At 68.1% G+C, this 18922-nt stretch overlaps 2 protein-coding genes across 2 annotated transcripts in view; one reads left to right on the top strand and one right to left on the bottom strand.

The window, feature by feature from the left end:
- Positions 1-18922, top strand: part of SND1 (staphylococcal nuclease and tudor domain containing 1) — a 134365-nt gene that overhangs the window by 103561 nt on the left and 11882 nt on the right. The gene's annotated exons all lie outside the window — the stretch shown is intronic.
- On the bottom strand, positions 16718-18682 carry LRRC4 (leucine rich repeat containing 4; the record flags this gene model as incomplete). Its single annotated transcript, XM_082311085.1, has 1 exon — positions 16718-18682. The coding sequence occupies one exon, from the start codon at positions 18680-18682 to the stop codon at positions 16718-16720; it is 1965 nt and encodes a 654-aa protein (XP_082167211.1).

Genomic DNA, 18922 nt, shown 5'->3' with positions numbered 1-18922 from the left:
CAGGGCAGAGCGGGGCCCGTGGGACCCCTGCCCCCGCAGATCCGGCGTCGCGCGGTGGCTGCACCGTTCCTGCCGTGGGCGGGAGCCGCGTGCCGCCCGCCGTTCCACGCCGGCTGATGCCGAGAGCACCCCGGGTGTTGGCAGCCCGTCCCTAAATCGCCGCGGCGTTGTGTTCGCTCTGCCCCTAAGTCTCCCCTTGCTGAAGGCAACGATGGCAAAGGCGATCGGCGGCTTCTGCCGGCCGCAGCACCGGGTGGGGAGAGTGCTCCCCTTTTATTTTATTTTATTTTATTTTATTTTATTTTATTTTATTTTATTTTATTTTATTTTATTTTATTTTATTTTATTTTATTTTTTATTATTTTGTTGTTGTTGTTGTTGTTTTATTATTTTAGTTTAGTTTAGTTTAGTTTTTATTTTATTTTTTTATTTTATTTTTTATTTCATTTTATTATTTTATTTTGTTCTATTTTATTATTTTTGGTGGGAATCACCACTGCATCATGGCCTCTGCTCTGGGCGTGATGGCGGCTGTGGCTCTGGCGCTCTGCATTTGGCTGGTGTGGCCCTGCCTTCGCGCTCCGCCGTGCCACCAGTCCCACACCAAGGAGGACTGGGGAGGACTGGGAAGAACTGGGGACCTGGCTCCGGCCCCCAAACCCCCCCCTCCGCGGTGGGAGCCAGGCCGCGCTCCTGCGGCCGCATGTGCCGGCTCGGCGATGGGGCGGCGCAGGGCGGGGGGGCTGCGGCTTGGCGGAGGGAGCCGCATCCTGCTGGGTGCTGGGCAAGGCTGCCGCACGCGTCCCGGCCAGGCTGCCGAAGCGGTGACCCCGAAAAGCACCTGGCGAACGCCGCCTGCAAAAAGCAGGCGAGCAGAGAGATGACGCTTGCAGAAACGGAAAGTGCCGAGGAAGCAGGCCGCCGCGCGCGGCCGCGCCGGGGGGGCTCGGCGAGGTTTGCCGCTGCCTCGAGGATGAGGGGGGACCCATCCTGCGGCGGCTTGGGGTGCAAAGGGGGCAACCCCCCAGCAGGCGCCGCCTTGGCGAGGGTTTATTCCGTCTCCGGGACCGCCGGCAGCGGGGAATAGCCGTGGGGGAAGGGGCGCCGGGGATCCCCGCTGCGGGGCCGAGGGGCACGGGTGCATCCGTCCCGCCCGTTCCAGTTAAACTGGCCGAGGGACTCGGAGCAGAGTTCGGCCCCGGTGCCTGCCGGCGGAGCAGGAGCGTGCCGGGCAGGGGCTGCGGTGGCCGCAGGGCTCCCGGGAGCAGCGGGCGAGTCTGTGCCCCCCACGCGAAGGGGTGCGCCAGGGCAGAGCTGCGTCGGGGCCCCTGCAAGCAGGTGGGGGTGCCGAGGCCGGGATTTGGAGCAGATCCGCGTCCTCTGCAGCGCTGTGCTGCTCTCTGCAGAGCTGCGATGCGCGATGGGTGCACGGCGGGTGCAGGGTGGGTGTGTGGCAGATGCACGGCAGGTGCAGGGTGGTTGCATGGTAGATGCGCAGAGGATGCAGGGAGGATGCATGGCGGATACGCAGAGGATGCAGGGAGGATGTATGGCGGATGCAGGGTGGATGCACAGGGGATGCAGGGTGGCTGCACAGGGGATGCATGGCGGATGCATGGCAGATGCACAGAGGATGCAGGGGGGGATGCAGGGTGGATGCACAGAGGATGCAGGGTGGATGCACGGTGGCTGCACAGGGGATGCACGGGGGATGCACAGGGGATACATGGCGGGTGCACAGTGGATGCATGGTGGATGCACACGGGATGCAGGGTGGCTGCACAGGGGATGCAGGGTGGCTGCACAGGGGCTGCATGGCGGATGCAGGGTGGATGCACAGAGGATGCAGGGTGGATGTGTGGGGTTGCACAGCAGCAGCACAGCAGCAGCACGGCGGATGCATGGTGGATGCAGAGACGATGCATGGCGGATGCATGGTGGGTGCACAGCGGATGCGTGGGGTTGCACCGCAGCAGCAGCGCGGCGGCTGCGTGGTGGATGAGAGGTGGATACGCAGCAGCTGCCCGGCAGATGCCTGCTGGATGTGGCAGATGCAGAGGGGACGCACAGCGGCTGCACGGCAGATGCATGGCGGATGCACGGCGGATGCGTGGTGGCTGCACGGCCGACGCACGGCGAACGCCGCAGCTGCGGTGGGCAGCGGAGCCGGTGCAGCCCCTTCGCGCACCGGGACGAGGCCCGTCCGCAGGCAGGGCCCGCGGAGGGAGCGCGACGACCTTGCGCGGCCTCGGCTGCTGCTAATTACATAAATCGCCCTGCAGGGGAGCGGCTTTATCTTCTCAGCTGAAAAACTGTAAATTACTTTTTCTTTTGATCTGCTGAAGGAGAAAGCATCCAGGCGGCCGGCGAGCTGGGTGCCCGGGCGAGCTGGGTGCCCGGGCGAGCTGGGTGCTGGGTGCCGGGCACCGGCGTTCCCGGCAGGAGCCGGGCAGCTCCCGGCTGCTCGCCAGGGCGGCAGGTTTGGGTGCTGCTTTGTGCTTTTCCCACCATTTCTGCCGGGGGACCGCGAGGGCCGCGGCCGCATCCCGCGGCGAGGCTGGGTCCGGGGGACGCCGCCGGATCCGCGCTGCCAAGCGAACCTGCCGCTGCGCCCCCCCCCCGCCTTTAATGGGCTCTCATTAAGGTCTCTTGATATTAAAATTCCCGAACTGGTGCGACTGCTGTGATTGAAACTTCTGTGTCACCAGAGCGCGAGAGCCATTTTGTGTAATTACGCCGTGATTCATAATTTCAATATAGGAGAAGAAATGCCCTCCGCGGCCGTAGCCACCTCCCCGAGCGACTGTCGAGATAAAACTCTGCAATTTATGCGCCGATGAATTTGCTCTTCCCCGCTCTCGCCCCTTCCCTTCCCCGGCTGTATTTACACCCTCGCGTCGGTGCTGTCAGTAATTCCTGGCTCCGGTTAAATTAGCCGGCGTTACTGGGGCCGTGGCCGGCGGGTGCGGCAGCTCGGCCCCCCTCGACCGCACAGACCCTTGCCCGGTCGAGGTGCAGCCGTTTGCGGTGGCGGATGGTGGGATCCATCCCGGCGTTGGCTGCCGGCACGGCGCGGTGAGCGAGTGCTGCTGCGCCGGTGGCTGGTCGGCACAGGGGTTCCTCCACCGGCTCGTGGGGAAACGCGGCTGCCGCCCGGGTGCGGGGGGTGCCCTTCGCTTTTGGGGGGCCGTGCTGCGTCGCAGTCACGGCGCAGGATTGCACCCGGCCCCGGCAGCGCCCGGCTGCGTCCCGGTGCCTGGCAGGCTGCGGCTGCCCCGTGGCACCGGGCAGGGGACGGGGCGGCGGTGGGACGGGAACCGAGGCCGCTTTGGGAGAGGACCTGGCTGTGGATGCAGCTGTGGGCACAGATGCAGCTGTGGGCATGGATGCAGCTGTGGGTATGGATGCAGCTGTGGCTGTGGATGCAGTTTTGTGGGCATGGATGCAGCTGTGGGCATGGATGCAGCTGTGGCCATGGATGCAGCTGTGGGTATGGATGCAGCTGTGGCCATGGATGCAGCTGTGGCCATGGATGCAGCTGTGCGTATGGATGCAGGTGTGGCCGTGGATGCAGCTGTGGCTGCGGATGCAGTTTTGTGGGCACAGATGCAGCTGTGGCCGGGGCTGCAGATGTGGGCAGGGATGCAGCTGCGGCTGTGGATGCAGCTGTGGGCACAGATGCAGATGTGGGCAGGGATGCAGCTGCGGCTGTGGATGCAGCTGTGGGCACAGATGCAGGTGTGGGCAGGGATGCAGCTGTGGCTGCAGCTGTGGGGGTCAGGAGCAGCGACCCAAAATGCCACAGGTTGGTGGGCGCGGGGACTCAGGGACGCAGGGACGCAGGGATGCAGGGACACGGGGATGCAGGGACGCGGGGACGCAGGGACGCGGCAGGCGTCTCCGTCCCTCGGCGTCTTGCAGCGTGTGCTCGGCTGCTGTAAACTGCTGACCCGCGTCCCAGGGGCATCGCTCTGCTTCCTTAGCAGATCCTGGAGGCTCCGGCTCAGCCGGCGCTCGCCGCCCCGCACCAGCCAGGGCCTGTCACATCCCATTACGCTCGCTCGCCCGCCTGCCCACCTCTGCCCGGCGGCGGGGGGAAACCGCCGGCGCGGCTTTCGCGGCCCCCCAGGACCTCCCGGCCCCGCGGGGAAGGCTCTGGGGTCCTGAGCCGGCCGTGCGGGACACGACGGGTGCCTGGGGGGCACGACAGGTGCCGGGACGGCACAGCGCGGCCGGCTGCTCCCCGCCCTCGGCATCGCTGCCTCCCCGGCTGCGTTTCTCCTTCCTGCGTCGACCCCTTCAGTCTTTCGCCCCATCTGGCTTCGATGCACGTGGAATTTCGATCGGGGCTCTAACAAAGCCGCAGCTGCCGGCTCGCCGCTGCCTGGGCTGAGCCGAGCGGGGTCTCGGTGCTGGCAGGCGCCGGGGGGGGGGCCATGCCCCGCCGGGATCCTGTGTCCCCCCAAACGGGCAGCCCCCAGCCCCGGGTGGGGTGGCGGCGGTGGGACGATGGGACGGACCCCGCCGTGGTGCCGTGAGAAGGGCGCCGGCTTTGACCCCCTGCCCGCGATGGATGTGGCACATCGCGGTGGCTGCTGCGGGTCTCATCCCGCTCCGGGCACAGCCGGTGGCACCGTGCTGGCCATCACCAGTGTGGGAGGAGGGCGACGCCGGCAGCACCGGGGCGGTGGAGCCTGCCCGGTGCGGTGGGCACGGCTGCGGGTCGCCCGCTGCCCCGTTGCCACGCTGCTGCCTTTCACGGGGGCTGGGCAGGCGCTGCCGGGGCCCCCGGGGGACACAGGGCTCTGGTTTGGCTCACGCCTTCAGCAGCGGCTCACAAAGCCAGCGCGGCACGGCCGGGAGGCACCGGGCACTGGCGCTGCCCGCTGGCAGCTGGGCCAAGCGCTGCCGGCTCCGCGTTTCGGGGTGCAGCCGGGGTGGGACCCGGGGCGTTTCGGGACCCAAGCGGCCCTCGGGGACGTTCCCCGGACCCTTGTCTCTGAGCCGGGGCGAGGTATGCGCGGTGCCCCGCTGGCAGCGCGGCAGGGGTCTGCCGTACCCCCCGCCCCGGGGCCGCTGGCTGGAGGGACCCCCAGATTCCACGGTCCCCGCAGGGCGCAGCAGCCGAGCGCCCCGAGACTGCCGCGGCTTAATCCCTCCTCTGAGGACGGCGCTAAACGGGATGGCTTCGGTAAATAAATCCCGCGATCCCAGGGAGCTGCCGGGGAGGGGAGAGGGTGAGGGGCGCCTTCACCTCGGAGCCGCTCTGGGTGGCCCTGGGTGGCTCTGGGTGGCTCCTGCCACCGCGTCCCCTCGTCCCGCTCCGTGCTGCCACCCCGCCTTTGGGCTTGGGTGCCCACCCGCGCTCCCGGCTGTCCCCAGGCACGACGGGGGTCTTAAACCATGGCAGCCCCCCCCGGGGTGCAGGGGGGTGGCACAGGGGCGCAGGGGGACGGGGTGGCAGCCCCCCCCCGGGGCGCAGGGGTGGGTGCCGTCCTTGGCTGCATCCCTGCTGCCTCCCTGGAGCGGGGGGGGTCCCAGGGTTTTGCGTGGAGGCTCTTCTGGAGGGTGATTCCCTTCGGTTTCCACGGCAACCGGATGATGGGGACATCCCCCATCGTCCCTCAGTCCATCCATCCATCGCTGGCTGCCTCGGCGCCGTGGGGCCGAACAGCGTGGCCGGCGGACGGGGCTGCCCGGAGGGGAGCTGGGGGGTGACGGCTCCAGCCCCCCATCACCCTCCCCGCAACCCCCCGCTGCCCTCATGGTGGGAACTGGCCCCGAAACGGCCCCTGTGCCCCAGGGCGCTGGGTGCGCTCCGCTGCCTGCACCAGCCCCTGCCAACTTCTGCCAGCCCCTGCCAGCCTCCCCAGCCCCTGCCAGCCCCTGCCAGCCCCTGCCAGTCCCTGCCAGACCCCCCAGACCCTGCTGGACCCCCCAGGCCCCCCAGCCCCTGCCAGCCCCTGCCAGCCCCTGCCAGCCCCCCCAGCCCCGCAGCCCCCGGCTCCCGTTGCAACGCAGCGGTTCCCAGCCGGGCAGCGCTGACGGATCCGCAGCTCGGGGCCCATTTCCCTGCCAGCGGCGGGTGCCGAGCGGTAATTTTAGAACAGGGTCAGGCCTGTATTTTTAGAGCGGGGCTGGCGTTTGGCTCAGCCTGGCGCGGGCAGCGCGGGCAGCGCCCGGCCAGGCCGGCAGCACCTCGTTTTCCAGCAGCTGCCGGCGCTGCCCGCTCGCCCTCCTCCCCTGCCCGCGGCCCCCAGCCCCTCGCGCCCTTTGAAGGGTTTCTCCCCGCAATCCCGGCTGCCGGCGCGGGCCGGGTCCGCGGGCTTTTAACCTCCTCGGCGAACTGCCCGAGCCCTCCGGGACCTGCGCAGAAAGGAGCCTTTTAGTTTTTATTCCCTTTTCTTCTTTTCCCCCTCCCCTCTTTCACTTGTGCGCTTCGAACGTGAGGTTTTAATGCAAGAAGCGGGGGACGGGGACAGGGGCTGACAGCCCGCAGCCAACGTGGCACGTTGCCGTGGCCTCCCCAAGCCGGGACGGCGCGGTACCGGCCGCCTCCATCCCCCTCACCCGAGCGAGCTGGAAAGCCGTGGCGGCACAGAGCCGCGCCGTGCCGTGCCATCCGTGGTGCCAGTGCTTTGCAGGGACGCTGGGGATGCCCCAAGCCGATGCCTGTGAAAACCCCGGGGTGCAAAGCTCGGCTCTGCCTTCACGGCAGCCCGGCACGGTGCTGCCGGATGAGCCGGCGCTGCTCCGGCACGGCCGAGGCTTCCTCGGGCCGGCTCGGCGGGCCTGGCTGCGAAGAGGAGGGGAATTATTCAGCGCTGTTAATGACACCGCTCCCTTCACGACCTCTCCCAGTCGTTACATGCAAGCCATTATGCGGAATAGCAGATTTATTCCATTACAGCCCCCGGGGGCACGTTGGGCACGCGGCCACCAGCGCCGCAGTGGCCCGCTCCGTTATTGGCTGGCGATGATGGGGCTCAACGGGTGCTGGGGGGTCGGGCCCTCCCCATCACCGGGACCCGGCACCCACCGGGGCAGGACACCCGTCCCGCAGCCGCCCCAACAGCCACGCGGGGCGTTTGCCCCACGGGGAATCGCGAATCCGGCTGGGAGCCCCTCGATAGCGGCTTTGTAAATCCCCCCGGCGCGGGGGTCCCGGCAGCGCGGCCCCGCGGCGGGTTGTTCCCTTCTCGATCACCTTGGAGCCCGCGTTTTTCCTTTTAATGGTTTTCATGCGAGGCTCCGGCTGCTGTGTCAGCAGTTTGCGGCAGCCCCGGAGGCCGCGGCTCTGCGCCGGGCTGGGAAGGGGCAGGCAGAGACCCTGCCTGCCTGCCTGCCTGCCCACCCCTCGGCGCTGCCCGCCGCGTGCCACGGAGCCAGCGACGGTCCCTGCCCGCCTTGGGGGTGCGGGGAGCCGGAGTCCTCCGGGAGCAGCAGCTCTGGCCCGGGCGCTGGCAGGGCTGGTTGCAAATTAAACGAGCCCTCGCCAGCGGGTTTCAGCCCCCCGCGCCCTGCTGGAGCCTTCGAGAAAACCGAGCTGGAGACTACGGACCAAAGAGCAGGAGAGCATCCCCGGGAGCATCCCCCCGAGCATCGCCCCGAGCATCCCCGGGAGCATCCCTGGGAGCATCGCCCCGAGCATCCCTGGGAGCATCCCCCGAGCACCCCTGGGAGCATCCCCGGGAGCATCCCTGGGAGCATCCCCCCCACATCCCCAGCAGCATCCCCCCGAGCACCCCCAGCATCCCCGGGAGCACCCCCCACCGCCACGCTCCCTGGGGTCGGCATCCCGCGGACGGGACCGGTTACGGGATGGTGGGCGAAACCCGCCTCTTGCCAAGGCCTGACTCTCCCCCCCGAAGGCATCCCTCCTGCCGTAATGGCAAGGCGTCGTTCTGGGCGGCAGGAACACCCCCTTGGTGATGCCGGAGCCGCTGCGACGGCTCTTGCCTTTGAATGCCATGTGCCGGCACAGCCCGGCCAGGCGCCGGCGCGTTGCCGTGGCCGTGCCAGCTCTGTCACCTCCCGGGGATGGGGACAGAGGGTGTGCGGAGCGTGGCACGGGACAGGACCGGGACGCTCCGGGGCACCGGGCGTCGGAGGGGAGAGCCGAGCGGCTGCCGGCGCCAAGGCAGCGCCGGGAAGGTTGCCGGAGCCCCGGCCCACCCCTTCCCCGTCGCGCTCGCGTTGTGCAAATGAGCAGCCTCGTTTTGACAAGGTGCCTGATTTAATTACGTCGGCCGGGCTGCCGGCTCTCCCCAAGGTCCGGACTATTTTGCGTCTTACCCGGCACCAGCCGTCCGCGGGGTCCCGCCGGGCTTTACCGGCGTGACGCGGGGGCCGCTCGCCCGGCGCTGATGCGCTCCACCTCCGGGAGCCGGGCCGCGGCAGCCGGCACGTGGCCGCGGCGAGGAGGCCACGCGGAAGCCGGGATGCTGCCCGGGGACGTTGTGGCGGAGCTTTGGAGAGCCACGCTCGCGCTGCGCTGGCACTCCGGACCCGCTTCGGCGTTAGTTTAGGAGGTTCCGACCCGTAAGGCCGATTAGGCGGGGACGGCGCGGCACGGCGCGGCGGCGTTATGCAAAGCAGCCCCGGCAGTTGCTAACCTGATTATGCCGATGGGCCCGGCAGCCGCCCGTGCTGCAATCCTAATTACCTGGGGGGGACTGGCAAATAAAAGCCTCTCCCCCTTAATAAAAGCGCGTGCCACAGTCTGCGGCTCAGGCTTCGGGAAAAAAAACCAACCAGAAAGCGGCCTGGCACGTGGCGGCAGCTGGGCCGGCGCCGGCACAGCCCCGCGGTGCTGCCGGGGAGGAGAGGCAGGATGGTGCTCAGCCGCCCCTTGCTGCCGATGCTGCTGCCATGGGAGCTGTACAGCCCGGCGGCTGCGGCGGGGCTCGCCGTGCCTCGGTTTCCCCACCTGCTCCAGTGGAGTCCGGAGCGGGGACGGTGCCGTGGGTGCCCGGCGCGCGGCGTGCAGCCGGAGGGGAGCGGCAGCGTGGCAGGGAGCTGGCGGCTGCCGCTCGGACATGGCTCAGCTTCGCCCTTCTGGGTATTTGCGATCTCGACGAGGACGTCCATCCATCCGTCCGCCCATCCGTCCGCCCAGCCGGGGCTGCCGGTGCGGCCCTTGGCCAACTCGCCCACCCCCTTTCCTCCGCCGCCGTTGCTCATCCTCCTCTTCCTCCCGGCTGAGCTCCCCGTGCCACGTGTGGGCCGCGCCGGCCGTGGGGAGCCCGTGCACCCCCGGAGCCGGGATCTTGCGGGGGCTTTGCCGTGCAGGGAGCTGCTGCAGCGACGTCCCGGGGTCGCGCCGGGCGAGGACAGGGACGGGGACGGGGACAAGCTGCCGGGCACCGCCGTGCCGAATTCGGCTTCCTGCTGCTGAGGACGGAGCAGGGTGGGGGATGGAGGTCCCCGGGGAGCCACCGCCGCCTCCTGCCCCGCGGGGAGGGTGGGTGCCCCCGGGGACCCCGCGGGGCTGGGGGCTGCGGGCTCCTCTTCCTCACAAGCCGGGCGAGGGACCGGCTGCGATAGCACAGAAATAAAAGCAATAACCAGGAATTTGGCGGCGGGCCCCGACGCCGCGTGCCGGCGGGACCCCTCGTGCCGAGCCCCGGGGACGGCAGCCCGGGCAGGGCAGGGGTCCCCAAACCCCGGTCTGGGGACAGGGACCCTCTCCCAGCCCCAGGCACTCGGGTGGCACCGGTGGGCACGCCGCGGCCGCCACGTGCAGCCGGGGTGGGGGTCCCGGCGGTGGCCCCCGAGGCTCCCACGGTGGCCCGGGGACACGTGCGCTGCCCAGGGAGGGGGTGACCCACAGCGGGGCGGGGGAGCAGCCAAATTCCTCCCCGTCCCTTTGCCTGCCGGGAGGCTGAGGGGATATTTTTACCCGGCGGCTCCGGCTGCTGCTGACTCACCGGCCAGGTGAAGCCCGTGGGCCGGTGACTAACCCGCCCCGGCTCATTTTGGGCAGGGGGAGGCTGGGGCTGGCGGCGGCCGCAGTGCTGCCGGCGATGCTCCGGGAGGATCAACGGCTCGCGGCCCTGCGCTCGGCTAATCCGGTCGCGTGCAGGCGGCGTGCTGGCACCGGTGCCGCGGCCACCCGCGCGGGGACCCCGGCTGCCATCGCGGTGCCCCCCCAGCTCCGGGGGCCGTGGCGGGTTCTCACCCCCCGGTGCGCCCTCTCGGCACCCCGGCAAGGCTCTGCCGTGGTGGCCATTGTGCCGATCCCGGCAGGAGCTGCCCGCTCCTCCGGTTCTACCGGAAAATCGCCCCGTCTGCGGAATATCTCGGGCCCAAAAAACGCACTTTTTGTCGTGCGCTGATGAATCGAGCCTTAAATTCCCGGTCATTGAATCTCCTGCGGATCGTCCCGCTTCCCTCCTCTGCGAGCATCCACACCCCGCCGGGCCCAACCGGCAGCGCCGGGCCCCGGCTGCGTTCCGGCACGCTGCCGCCGCAAACCCGCCGAGCTGCAAAACACACACACACACAAAAAAAAAAAACCACCCATCTGCAGCACCGGAGCCAAAAATATCCGCAGCAATAAGAATAATTAACAGGAGCCCCACGTCAGGTTGTGCGCCGAGCGGCTGGGAGCCCACGCCGCCGGAACGGCGGGCATGGCCCCGGGATGGCTGCCCGGTGACACCGCGGTAAGGGGACCCCCGGGGGGTGCCGCCATGGAGCCCGGTGCGACGGCAAGGGGCTGGGTGCTGGCGGGGGCCTCGGCCGTGTCCCGCCGCGTCCCGCCGCGTCCCGCCACCCCTCCAGCCGCCGGGGCGGGCGCGGGGAGCACCCCCCAGCCCTGCCGACGCGGGGGTTTCTCAGCGGCTGCCGTGACATTTGCTTTTTTCCTGAAAGTGCATATTCTTATTTAGTAAATATTTGCCTTTTCCCAAGCACGGCGGCTAATTACCGAGCTGCTCTTGCCGAAACCCGCCGCCGTGCGCAGGCGGGGAAAGAAAAGGCCCCGGCACCGGGGCCCCGTGCCCCCGCGCCGCCCGAGCGCCCCAACCTGCGCCCACGCTGGCCGCGGCGGTGCCAGGGATGCGCCCTGGGGTGCCCGGTCCGGCTCTCGGGGCGCCGGCAGCGCCACCGGTGCCCGCTGGCACGTGCCGGCGTAGAGGCCGGTTGCCGCCGGGGAGGTTGCCATAGAAATTATCCTTAACAAGCCTATAGGTTTTAATCACGGGATGCTGCAGCTGCCGCGCGGCCCCCGCTCCCCTCCGGGCTCTTTTCCTCGTTAAACCCGCCGGGATGGGGGACCCGCCGTGGGGCGGCCGTGGGGCGGCCGCGGTTGGCAGGTACCCGGCACCGGTGGGGTTCGGCGTGGGGCCCCCCCCAGCCCTGCCCGCCGCTGCCTGTGCCGGAGGCCGGCGTGCCCTTGGTGGCCGGGCTGGCTGTCGGCAGCGAGCGGCAAAGCATCTCTGGCAGCTGAAATCTCGCGTCCCCCCCCAAAAAAAGCCCGGGGGTGGGCGGCGGGCGGATGGCGTGCGTGCGAGGGGGGGCCGGGCCTGGCATCGCCGCCGGAGCCGCCAATGAAAGGCTTTTATATTCCTGGCGCTCCGTTTTTCGCATGGCTCTGCGAAGCCGGTGACGAAGGCATTGGCACGGGGCTGCCTGCAAATACCCACCCGCCCTCGTCCCTACGGCTGGACGTCCGTCTGTCCCTCGCCTGGCAGTGCCGGCTTTTCCCCCGTGCCGCTCCATCCCTGCAGCCCTGGCCTCCTGCTCCCGGCCCCCTGCCCGCACTGCCAGCCCCCTGCCTGCACTGCCAGCCCCCTGCCCTCACTGCCAGCCCCCTGCCTGCACTGCCAGCCCCCTGCCCGCACTGCCAGCCCCCTGCCTGCACTGCCAGCCCCCTGCCCGCACTGCCAGCCCCCTGCCCTCACTGCCAGCCCCCTGCCCTCACTGCCAGGCCCCTGCCTGCACTGCCAGCCCCCTGCCCGCACTGCCAGGCCCCTGCCTGCACTGCCAGCCCCCTGCCCGCACTGCCAGGCCCCTGCCTGCACTGCCAGCCCCCTGCCCGCACTGCCAGCCCCCTGCCCGCAGATGTGGTGGGAGATCCAGGCAGGAAAGTTTTACCCCGGCCTCATCTGAGCACGCTGCAGCCCCCCGAGTACGCTGCAGCCCCCCGAGCACGCTGCAACCCCTCTACCCCATCACGCTGCAGCCCCCTGAGCATGCTGCAGCCCCCTACCCCATCACGCTGCAGCCCCCGGAGTGCACTGCAGGCCCCCAAGCATGCTGCAGCCCCCCGAGCATGCTGCAGCCCCCCACCCCATCACGCTGCAGCCCCCTGAGCATGCTGCAGCCCCTCGCTACCCCTGCAGCCCCCCCCGACTGCATTGCAACCCCTTGCGCTGGTCACACTGCAGCCCCCCTGCTCACGCTGCAGCCCCTGATGCTGATCGCGCTGCAAGCCTCCATCCCACCGCATCGCAACCCCTTGCGCTGATTGCACTGCAGCCCCCAAGCACGCTGCAACCCTGCATCACCTCACACTGCAGCCCCTTGCACTGATCAGGCTGCAACCCCCCTGATGGCGCTGCAGCCCCTCATTGCTCTCCAGTCCCCCAACTGCTCTGCAACCCCCCTGATCGCTCTGCAGCCCCCAATCGCCCTGCAGGCCCTCCACCGCATCACACTGCAACCTCTTGCACTGATCACACCGCAGCCCCTCTGATCGCGCTGCAACCCCTTGCACCCCTGCATCGCTTTGCAACCCCTTGCACCCCTGCATCGCTTTGCAACCTCTTGCACTGATCACGCCACAACCCTTTGCACCCCTGCATCTCATTGCAACCCCTTGCACCCCTTCATCACATTGCAACCTCTTGCACTGATCACGCCACAACCCTTTGCACCCCTGCATCGCATTGCAACCCCTTGCACTGATCTGATCACACCTCAACCCCTTGCACCCCTGCATTGCGTTGAAACCCCTTGCACCCCTGCATCACATTGCAACCTCTTGCACTGATCATGCAACAACCCTTTGCACCCCTGCATCACATTGCAACCCCTTGCACTGATCACACCGCAACCCCTTGCACCCCTGCATCGCATTGCAACCCCTTGCACCGGTCACGCCGCACGCCCTCCATCGCCTCGCACTGCAGCCCCCCGCACCGGTGCCACCGCAGCCCCCCGTCCCCCCTGCATCGCCCCTTGCCCCCACGGCACCACAGCCCCCCCCGATGCGCGCCCTGGCTGCCCGCAGCCCCTCCGTGCCCGCCGCAGAGCCCCCCACGCTCCCCCCCCCCCCCATTTTTTGCAGCGGCGGGGGGATGATTTCCTCGGGGGCTCTACTGGAAGGCCAAAATGAAAGCTAAGCGCTTAAATAAGACGGATCTGCGGCTTCGGCCCCGTCCCTCCTGCCTCGCGCCCAACGGGAGGGTGGGCCGCGCGCCCCGGCGCAGGTGCCGCGGGGAGGAGGAGTGCGGAGGTGCCGCGGGGAGGAAGGCCGCAGCACGGCCCGGGCTGGGGAGCGCTGCTTGCGTTCGCAGATCAGCCGGAGCGACAAAGAGAAAAGCAGACGCGTTCTGATAGAAACCTGCCCGGATTTCCCCAAAACCCCCCCAAAAAAGACACCCACCCCGAAACCCCGACGTTAAACTCCCGACGTGAGGACCGCGGCAGCTCCACGGCGGCTGGGCGCTGCGCGACGGCTGGGTCCCGGCACGGGAGCCGGTGAGGCCGGGTGCCGGGGGGTCTCCTCCCCTCGGCATCCCCGGGCTGGGCGATGGGGTCCCCGGGGGTCCCCGTTCCATCCCCGGTGCCGGCGGGGACGGCGCAAGGGTGGCCCCAGGGCTGCCGGCGGGCACCGTCACTGCCGCGAGGGCTGGGATGGGGGTGGCACCTCGGGGACCCCCGCGTCCCCACCACCAGCACCCAGGGCACCCTGTGTCCCTGCCGCTGGCACCCGGGGCTCCCCGCGTCCCCGCGCAGCCGGGGGTCCCGGTGTCCCCGCACACTTGGGGTCCCCATGGCCCCGCGCAGCCGGGGGGCCCGGTGTCCCCGCAGAGCCGGGGGTCCCCATGGCCCCGTGTGGCCGGGGGTCCCGGTGTCCCCGCAGAGCCGGGGGTCCCCATGGCCCCGCGCAGCTGGGGGTCCTGGTGTCCCCGCAGAGCCGGGGGTCCCCATGGCCTTGCACAGCCGGGGGGCCCGGTGTCCCCGCAGAGCCGGGGGTCCCCATGGCCCCGTGTGGCCGGGGGTCCCGGTGTCCCCGCGCAGCCGGGGGTCCCCATGGCCTTGCACAGCCGGGGGTCCCGGTGTCCCCGCGCAGCCGGGGGTCCCCATGGCCCCATGCAGCCGGGGGTCCCGGTGTCCCCGCAGAGCCGGGGGTCCCCATGGCCCCGCGCAGCCGGGGGGCCCGGTGTCCCCATGCAGCCGGGGGTCCCCATGGCCCCGCGCAGCCGGGGGGCCCGGTGTCCCCGCGCAGCCGGGGGTCCCCATGGCCCCATGCAGCCGGGGGTCCCGGTGTCCCCGCGCAGCCGGGGGTCCCCATGGCCCCATGCAGCCGGGGGTCCCGCTGCCCTGCGGCGGTGCCGGGGGTGGCCTCGGCCCCCTTCCCCTGCCCGAGCACCTTGGGGCGCGGGCAGCCGCTGCCGGGTGATTCACTCCCGCCTTTATCCCCCCGCTCCCTCCTTCAATGGCGAATTCAGATTTTTCCAGCCGGGGAACCCAGAAATCGGCGGGGGATCGGCCCCGGCCCCCCCAGGCAGCCCCGCCGAGGCCGGGGGGTCCCAGGCTGGGGTGCCCGCCGCGGCGGTGCCCGAAAGCCGGCGATGCCGGGGGTCCCGGCGTTCCCACGTGCGGCTGGGTGCCGGAGCTGGGGGGGGGGCCCAAAGCCGGCGATGCCCCCGCTGCCGGCACCTTTGGGCCCCGATCCGGGGCAGCCCCCCACCTCCCCCCCCCATTTCCCCCCCGTCCCCGCCGCAATTTGGGTTTGGAAGCTTTTTGCTGCCGGGAAGGCCGACCCGCGGCCGCGGCAGCGCTGGGGGGGGGCCAGGGCAGCCCCCCGCCCCCCCGCCTTCACCCCTCAGCGACACGGCATTACAAATTTTGAACAATATTTATTAAAATACAAAAATACACTTGTTTTTTTAGGTTTGGTTTTTTTTTTTTCTTTTTTTTCTTTTTGTTGGTTTTTTGTTCCGCTTGTTTCGCAGAGTACAGTCAGGTCGCTCTGGCGTTTATATAGAGATAGATATAGATATAACTTCTGCGGCGCCGCCCGCCTTCGCCCCCCCGCGCCCCCCCCCTCTCGTCCACATTTGCCACCCTCCGGTAAATTTTTCTTTTTTTTTTTTTTTTAAAGCTAAAATAAGAAATTAAAGTAGTTCCAGTGCCCGAGCGGCCGGGGGGAACCCCCCCACTGCCCGCCCCCCCCCCCCACCCGGACCCCCCCAGCCCCTCGGGACCCCCCCCGAGGCACTTGCCGTCCCCGCCGGGACCCCTGGTAGCCACCGCGGCTACCGGTGGCCCCCCCGGCCCCCTCCCATCGCCGGGCTGAGCCCCCCGAGCCCTTAATTTCCATGAGCAGCCCTCGGGGTGGGCTTGGGGCGGGGGGGGGGGGTCCCCACCCTCGCCCCCCACCTGGGGAAGGGGGGGTGGGGTGGAAAAATACCCCCCCCCCAACAAAAAAAAAAAAAAAAAACAACCCAAAAAAAGGACTAAAAATCGCAGCGCGTTGCTGAAGGTGGGCTACAATCATACGTCAGGTCCCGGGGGGGCCCCGGCCCCCCAGGAGCCTTAGCCCTGTGCCGGCGGCGCAGCCCGGTGCCCGGTGCCCGGTGCCGGTGCGGTTGCGCGCGCCGGGGCCCTGCGGATGCGGTGCAGCGGGGAGGGGGCTGGGAGCGGAGCGGGGGGCACCCCGCCGCCACCCCCCACCCCCCCACCCGGGGGCCTTTTTTTTCCCCTTTTCTTGGGGGTTTTTTGCGAATTTTTTGCGGTAATGCGGTGCCGGCGGCCACAGGCTGCCCCCCCCCCCCCCAAAAAAAGCCCCAAAAATGAATTTCTTTATTGCATTTGGAAGATTTTGGCACAGCGCGGCGGCTCGGCCCGCCGTCCCGCTCCCTGCTCCGGTCGGACGCCGGCGCGGCCGGTGAAGGCGGCCGGTGGCCAGGGCAAGCGCCGGGGGACGGGGGTCCGGCCGCAAACCCCCCCCATCCTCCAACCCCCCCCCCCCCGCCGCTCCCCGCTCCGGCGTCACCCCCGCGCTGCGCCGCGCTGCGCCGCGCTGCACCGCGCACGGGGCCCCGCCGCCGCCGCTTTCTGCAAATTTGAATTTTTTTTGTCGTTTTTTTTTTTTTTTTCCTCCCCCCTCTCCCTCGTTTTAGCTGGAACCTGCGAGTTAGAAAATAGTTTCTTTGTGGCTGGGGTTTTTTTTGTTATTTTTTTTTTTTTTTAAATTTTAATATAATCTGCTTCTCTTCTCAGCCCATAGATTGAATATATAAGCATGTACAAGAAAAAAAAGTCTCTCCCCCGCTCTGTACAAAAGTTGCTATTTTTTTTTTTCCCCCTTTTTTTTTTTTTAGTTTTTGTTGGTTTTTTTGTGTTGGTTTTTTTTTTTTTTTTTTTTCCGTTCGGGGTTTTGTGCATTCTATTGCATTAATTTCGGGAGGGAAGAAAAAAAGCCCCCCCCCCCCCCCCCAAAAAAACAACAAAAAACCCCAAAATAACCCAACCGAAAAAGTCAGATCTGGGTTTCCTGGACTTTCTCCTTGGGGTGGGTGTGGATGACGTAGGGGTCGGAGAGCGGGGTGCCGGGGGGGTGCAGCGAGTTCCCCAGGCTGTTCTCTGTCCAGTGGGCCCCGGCGGCCGCCTTGTAGGCGGCGTAGTTAACGTGGTCGTGAACGGCGGGCAGCACGACCGCCCCCTCACCTGCTACGCCGGCGGGCGCCGTCGGCGCCGTCGCGGTCGCCGGCGCCGTCGGGATGTCCTCGTCCACCTGGATGATCTCGACCGTCCGGGCGGCCGTCACGGTGCTGCGTTGCTGGTGTCGCTTGCGGAGTTTGTAGAAGACGATGAGCATGGCCGCGGCCAGGAGCGTCACCGCCACGAAGCAACCGATGATGATCTTGGTGGTCTTCATCACCTCGTCCAGGCTGGTCTGCATCTTGTCGCCGGAGTCGGCGGTGGGGACCGCCACCTGCTTGGGCGTCCGCGTGGTCTGGACCAGGACGGTGGTGGTGGTAGTGTACGCCGGCTGGTAGCCCGTCGAGGTGGTGGGGACGGGCTTGGTGAACTTGGGGGAGATGTCCTCCGGGGAGATCTCGGTGGTCTCCACCGTGACGGTGGTGAAGAAGCTGTAGTTGGAGGTGTTGAGCTCGGCCGTGCTCACGTTGAGGTAGGCCGAGGCGTTGGAGTTCCCCGCCACGTTGGTCACCATGCAGGTGTAAACCCCGGTGTCCGTCAACAGGACGTGGGAGAAGTTCAAGGTGCCGTCGTTGAGGACGGAGATGCGCGGGTGGCTGGACGCGTGGCTCAGGACCGTCCCGTTAGGCAGCAACCACCTAACGGAGGACATGGAAGGAGTTCGACACTTGAGCTCGGCCACCCGCCCCTCGGAGATGTTGAGGTCCATGGGGGCGTCCATGATGAAGGGCGCCGAGCACTGGAAGGAGGTCTGGTCCACCTCCACCAGGAACCTGCCCCGCATGTGCAGGGGGGCATGGCAGCGCCCGCAGCAGGTGGAGTTGGTGGGGATGTACTCCCGCAGCCACCACGACAGCCAGAGGATGTCGCAGTCGCAGTCCCAGGGGTTGTGGTGCAGGTGGAGCTCCACCAGGTACCGCAGCGGGGCGAAGAGGTCGTGGGGCAGGGAGGAGAGGTTGTTGTGGGCCAGGTTGAGCTCCACCAGCGCCGTCAGGTCGTCGAAGGCGTTCCGCTCGATCAGGTTGATCTGCGAGTTCATAATCCAGAGCTTTTTGAGGGACTTGAGCCCGTGGAAGGAGCCCGGTTTGATCTCGGGGAAGTTATTGCCCGACATCTCCAGCTCCTCCAGCCCCACCAGGGGCGTCAGGTTGGGCATGTCCTTGATGTTGCACATCCCCAGGTTCAGGTACTTGAGGTTGTACAACCCCTCGAAAGCCCCCTCGGAGATGTACTCCAGCTTCTTCAGCTCGCCCAGGTCCAGGCGCATGAGGGAGGGCACCCGGTTGAAGGCGTACGAGGGGATGCTCTCGATGGGGTTGTTCCTCAGCCACAGCTCCCGCAGCTTGGAGAGGTACTCGAAGGCCCCGCTGGGGATGACGGTCAGCCAGTTGTCGAAGAGCTCCAGGGTGTTGAGGCTGGCCAGCCCGTTGAAAGCCCCCACCTCGATCTGCCGGATGGCGTTCCTGCCCAGCTGCAGGACCTCCAGGTGGTGCAGGTGGCGGAAGGTGTCCGCCTGGATCAGCTGGATGTTGTTCTCCATCAGGTTGAGATAGCGGGTGTTGGAGGGGATGCCGGGGGGCACCTCGGCGAGGCCGCGCCGGGTGCAGACCACCTTGCTGAACTGGTTACTGCAGGAGCAAACGGAGGGGCAGCTCTGGGGTCCGGGGGAGGCGGCGGCAACGTATAGGATCCACGCGTGTACCGTCAGGTAGGAGACCAGGGCAGCTCTCCAGGCGCGGCGGCGGCGGTGGTGGTGCACAGTTACCTGCCACAAGAGCTTCATGATGTGGCACGTTCATCATTCACCATCGTCTGGGGATGTCGGCGTGAAAAGGAGAACTGGCTCAGGGCCCCCCCCTCTCCCGGCTCCGACAAGCTGGGCCCGGCTGGCCGGAGGGGGGGGGTCGGGGGGCCGGGGGGGGGGGCGAGGAGGAGGAGGAGGGGGGGGAGGAAGATTTCACCCCCAAAAAAGCGATGGGGGGGGGGGGGGGGGGGAGAGGTGCCCTCCCTCCCGCCGAGCCCC

The sequence above is a fragment of the Platalea leucorodia genome (genome assembly GCF_965183815.1).
Source record: "Platalea leucorodia genome assembly, chromosome: 4".
Taxonomy (NCBI): domain Eukaryota; kingdom Metazoa; phylum Chordata; class Aves; order Pelecaniformes; family Threskiornithidae; genus Platalea; species Platalea leucorodia.
Note: the sequence above shows the minus strand (reverse complement) of the source record. Positions and strands in the feature narration are given on the sequence as shown.